Below are 5,336 nucleotides of genomic sequence, written 5' to 3'. Positions count from 1 at the left end.
TAGAAGCAGTCTGCATGCCAAGCTGTTGGTTGGAAGTCATTTGAAGACCAGAACTAAATTCCAGGGGTGTGCGAGTGAAAACTTTATGTACTTGGTATTGGTGCTCAATGGCTACGTTATCATTTAACATTTAAACACAGGACATGAAGAGAATAAGACTGTATCATCCCAGGTCACTCAGGGCAACAGTTTTTCAATTCTTACTTCTTACAAGAAGTTTGTCAATTCTTCTTGTAGTCAGAACACAAGATGGAATGTTATGGCGCATTCTGGAAATCTCTACCTCAACAGTCAGAGTTTAGAGCTGAGAATGGCAGAAAGTCTGATGGATTCACATCTTGATCTTAGTAATCATTCTTATCTAATTCCAAATACACAGGCTTGCTTGGAAGCCGGTAACTATTTAATGTTCTCAGTATTTTATGTATTCAAACAATAGAGCTGTTTCTTCATAAATAAATGTATTTCTCTATGGTGTTAAAGGTATAATTAGTATTGATTTATCAATATGCAAAATGTCATAAGTGCAAATAAACAACCTACTGTATTTCTGCAACCTTGGCAACAGTTTAAGTGCTGCAAAATCAAGTGTTATGGGTGGATCTACACATCGGTTCCAGGAAGTGATCCTGCTGAATTTTATGACTTGGTACTGGGAATTTCAGATTTCTGAGGTAACAATGGATCTCACTTCCCAAATCCAAGTTGGATGTCCAGAGGCAGACTGTTCAGAATGTAAAGTAAATGGCCATCATGAGTTTTCTGTACTGAGAGACAAGGTGGCGAAATGGGAAGTTTTCACATTTTGTCACATTACATCCACTAACTTCAGTATAATTTTTCAGTCAACTGTTTTTACAAATGCAAATGTGCAAAGTGTGACATGCTTTTGCATTCAGCTCTCTGACTCAATGTGTTGTAGAATCACATTTCACTGTGATTACAGCTGCATGATGTCCCAAAGGTCTCTACTAGTCTTGAGCATCTAACAGAGAACAACATTTTGCAAATAAAATTCAGTCAGATTATATCTGAAGGTCCATTTTCAATTCTTTGCACATATTTAATTGGATTAAGGTCTAGACTTCGATTAGACTATTTTTAACACGAGTATGCTAACGATTCAAACTATTCCATTGTTGGTCTGGTCGCAAGGACTGAAGGTCAAGCCATTTTAGCCATTCTTAACTCTGATAGACAAAGTGTGTATTGAGTTCAATAAATTACCTCAAACAGCAAATAAACACCAGCTGGGAGTGTCCTCTTCTTTAGCAGCTTCAAAGCCAAATTTCCTCCTTTCTTCAGACCATGCTGTTGCATTTCCTATTTAGTCCAGCTCTCTCGTGTCTCAAAGAAACCGAGCTCTATCAAAGTTGGACAAGCGAGGAGTGCTGAAGTAAAGCCCATTAACATTGTTCACGCCAAAGCCCTGGAAGCTCATTAACCAAAGTCACACAGATTTTTATAGTGTAAAGTGAATGAAACGAATGAAGACATGAGTCGTACACCCTCGTGAATTCCCAGACAGGCTGTTGCAGACACCGCTGGGATTGTGGGGGTTACTACGCTGTCAATACATGTACGTCACAAAGTCTGTTCATGTGTTCCCAGAAGCCATTAATGTCATCGATGATGGTGCGGCGAGCTGTCGTTTCAGTGGTTTGTGGGAATGAGAGCCTGCAGCACTGCTGATAGACTATGTTTTTGTATACATGTGTGTGTGTGTGTGTGTGTGTGTGTGTGTGTGTTAGAGAATGACAGAGAAAGAGAAAAGCGTGTGAGGCAGGGCTGAGTCTTTCAGATGGGAAAAAATGTAAAAGATTGAACATCAAGAAAAAGAATCCTAAAGCTGCCTGTTGGCAACCTGTCTCTTTTCAGACAGGATGGAAGCTGATTAGAAGTGAAAAGGAAACGTGTTGGTGAATCACAGCTGTGGTCTGCTGGGTTTGCATCAAATCAACATGTTCTAATAGAGACTGATGAGTTTCTAAATGCTGTTCAAGATCTCCTAAGGTTTGTTTATTTTTATAAACTAAAAGGCAAGTACAAGATGAAGTACTTGAGACGATCTGATTTGTGAATAGAGTCCACTAAGTAACAGAACATTCCTGGGTTATTTTAATGATTAAGCAGATTTCCAATTTTGTCTCCCATTCATTTGCCTTTTTCTAAGCAACTACAAAATGCCTATCCACACTGCCCTCTACTGGTGAAGCAACAAAGTTAAATTCAAATAAAGAACAAAGAGAAACTGCTTCCATTTCAAACACATTTATTGTTTCCATGAACACTCCAAATGTCTCCATTTTAAATTAAAACTGTAGAAGTGACAAACACAAACATTTATATATCCTACAGTGCGTTGCGTTAATCAAGTAAACCTAATCTAGTGCTTGTTTGTGAACAGATATTTGTCCACCATGAAGCTACAACAGACTCATTTCATTTCGGACAGAACTTTCAAGTGGGTTCCAGGTATGTTTCAGTACTTGAGACCTGTGTCGGCCGGAACAGGTCAAGTTCTGCTCAAGAACAAAGCACAAAACCAGTCTTCCACCCAAGCCTCCTGCAGGATGAGTCATCAGCCCAAACCAGTGAGGTGGCAGCAGCAGGGAGGGGTGAGGGGTTTAACAGCAAGGAGGGAGGCACCGCAAAAACAGCCCATCATTCACACACTAAAATATTAACTAGTCAAAAAGAACTGCCTTTAATATCTAACAAAAAACTGGTATATTGTCCATTGCATGTTATTCTGCTTTTTGACTAAGTTGGACATTTGCAGCTGATATGACCTGTGTGTGTTAAGGTGTGGCGTTGTGCTGAACTTGTCATAAGGCTGAAAGCAGCAATTGACGTTTTACGTTTTACATGCAAAAGAAAAAAAAGAAAAAGAAAATGTGGATCTGTGATCTAGACCCTCGTCGTTTCTCTCCCATACATATGGCACGGATGATGATTTGAGTTTCACTAACAAAATTAGGACTTCACAGCTGCCCACTGTCCCCTTTAGGGTTCCAATAATAACGCATTTGTGGCCATTTTGATTTTCCCTCAAGTCGTCTTTTCTCCATCTTTTGTCCTGCAGTTGAATCTGAGTTTTCGGATCTAAAGTTCAGCCTGAATCGTCTCCGCTGTGCTCCGCTTGTGCTGCCTTCAGGTTCGCCTCCGGTTCCTCCGCCGCGCCGCTGTCGGCCTCCTCCTCCTCTATGGTCAGGCGCGTATCTGCGGAGGAGCACAGGGAGCTGACGCTGCTCTGCTCCGCGCATAGCGCGCAAGCCAGCGGAGACGGCAGAAAGCCCTCGTGGCGGAGGTCTCCGGAGTGGTTGCCGTGGTTACCGCAGAACGGCAGGGAAACCTGCATGGCCCGCAGCCCCGAGACGGTGGCCGGGAAGGGGACGCTAGGCTTCTTGGGCAGAGCCCCCCACTCCCTCTGCTCCTCCTCGTGCACCAGGCGCGTGAAGATGTTGATCCTCCTCTTCTCCTTCCTCTTGGAGCGAAAGTAGCCCAGCATGATACCGCAGAGGAACACTCCATAGAAAGACATGACTATCAGTATGTAGAGGTATGCGTTCCCGTCGCCTTCTCTGGCGGCCTGGGACTCCACCGCACTCTCGGCGTACGAGAAGAGGCGCTCTGACGCTGCTGTAGAGTTTTCCAGGCGATCCATTTCTTTGAGTAGTTCGCGGTGAAAGCCTATAAAAGGCAGGAGAAGATGCACAGGATGGACAAAAGTAAATAAATAGTGTTTATTGATCTATAAACATTTTTTTGACACCATTACCATCATTTACGCGCGTTTTACGCACGGACATTAACTTCCAATTAGCTGTTTTGTATGCATTGTATGCAAATATATACAGGCAGACTTTATATAATTGTTTTGTTTGAATTGATTGTGTAACTCAAATTGAAATGGATGTTTGATCAAGTCCAAATTTAAAAAAATTAAATTAAAATGATCGTTGCACCTTTTCATATGTAAATTCAGTTAATTAAGCCTGATTAAATATGGATGTTTATTCTATTTAATTTAACTTGAAGTGTTTCCACTTTTTTCTTTTCTACAGATCGATTTTCAGCTATTTATAAAAGTTTTAAAAAGTTTATCCAAACTGTAGAGAAAATACTGAAAAAAGTTACAAGAAAAACAACAAATGAACTCACCGAGCTGCGGATCCGTATCTGATGTGAGACTCTGCTGTCCCCGCTGAGGTTTGGACAGAACCCTGACCCACATGAAGTTATTTATGCAAAGTCCTTTTAGCGTCATCAGGAATCACATGGCCTGGTCCGATTGTAAGATGAACCCTGAGCAGACCCACTAAGGAATCACAGGGGTTTAAAAAAAAAATAATCAAAGCACAACTTTAAGAGGATTCACACCACTTGGGGATTCTTATAAAACTGTGAGCTCATACAAGCATCGGATTCTTACTGAAGAAATCTCCAGAGTCCAGAAGAAAGTAGTCCAGAGGGGCTGTAATGGAAAAATATTTTTACAGATTAATGGAAGTGCTTTGAAGCCGATCCTAAAAAGTGTTCACACCCCCTGAAGCTTGTCACATTCTGTTACAAGGAAAAAGTTCAACATAGTTTATTTTGATAGACTAACTCTCAGTAATGCATAACTTTAAGCCAGAAAAATATGTAAAAATATTTTTGCAACTAAAAAAGTGAAAAGTGATCTAGTAATCATTACTTTCTAGGAACTCATTTTGCTGTGTTTACAGTCTTTAAATGTGTCTCCAGCTTGACTCATCTGGAGACTGAACCTCCCCAAAAAAATAATCATGCAACTCAATGACAGAACCTAAAAAACCAGGAGCTTTGACATCTTGCTTAAGTAAAAGTAAATCACTGACAAAAGTAACATTTTCATTGAAATGTAACTCATCAGAAACCTACCGCAGAAGGTGATTACTAATGAAGCAATTACCATTACCAAATGCTCTTTAACACTTTCGAGAACCAGTTGGGTCTTATTCTATGAACTCTTTTATCAGTTGAACTGTTTCTAACGATGTAAGTTTATCAAGAAAATAATGTCCAGTGCACGCACAATGTCTTCAACTGTATTTCGACAATTATTATGTCTACTTAGGTTTGAGATCTGAGATTTTTAAAGATTTCTTCTATGTTTTTTCCATGCTTACTGAACAAAAACATGGTTTACAAATATCTGACAATCATTAGAGTAACACATATATAGAATTTCCGTTTGTGAATGACTGACCTATGATTTATTAACTTGTAGACCAGTTCTTAGCAAAAATTATTTATGACCAGATCTCTTGCTTATATTTCTATCATAGAATTGTGTATCAAACATTTTTTTG

General features: G+C 40.0%; 1 protein-coding gene across 1 annotated transcript; it reads right to left on the bottom strand.

Moving 5' to 3' along the window:
* Positions 1-2,255: 2,255 nt before the first annotated feature.
* On the bottom strand, positions 2,256-4,285 carry kcne4 (potassium voltage-gated channel subfamily E regulatory subunit 4). Its single transcript, XM_005805889.3, has 2 exons — positions 4,165-4,285; positions 2,256-3,693 (listed from the first exon to the last, which is right to left on the bottom strand). Exons 1-2 carry the CDS (start codon positions 4,268-4,270, stop codon positions 3,113-3,115), a joined length of 687 nt encoding a protein of 228 aa, XP_005805946.2. The 5' UTR covers positions 4,271-4,285; the 3' UTR covers positions 2,256-3,112.
* Positions 4,286-5,336: the final 1,051 nt, after the last annotated feature.

The sequence above is a fragment of the Xiphophorus maculatus genome, chromosome 18 (assembly GCF_002775205.1).
Source record: "Xiphophorus maculatus strain JP 163 A chromosome 18, X_maculatus-5.0-male, whole genome shotgun sequence".
NCBI classification, from domain to species: Eukaryota; Metazoa; Chordata; class Actinopteri; order Cyprinodontiformes; family Poeciliidae; genus Xiphophorus; species Xiphophorus maculatus.
Note: the sequence above shows the minus strand (reverse complement) of the source record. Positions and strands in the feature narration are given on the sequence as shown.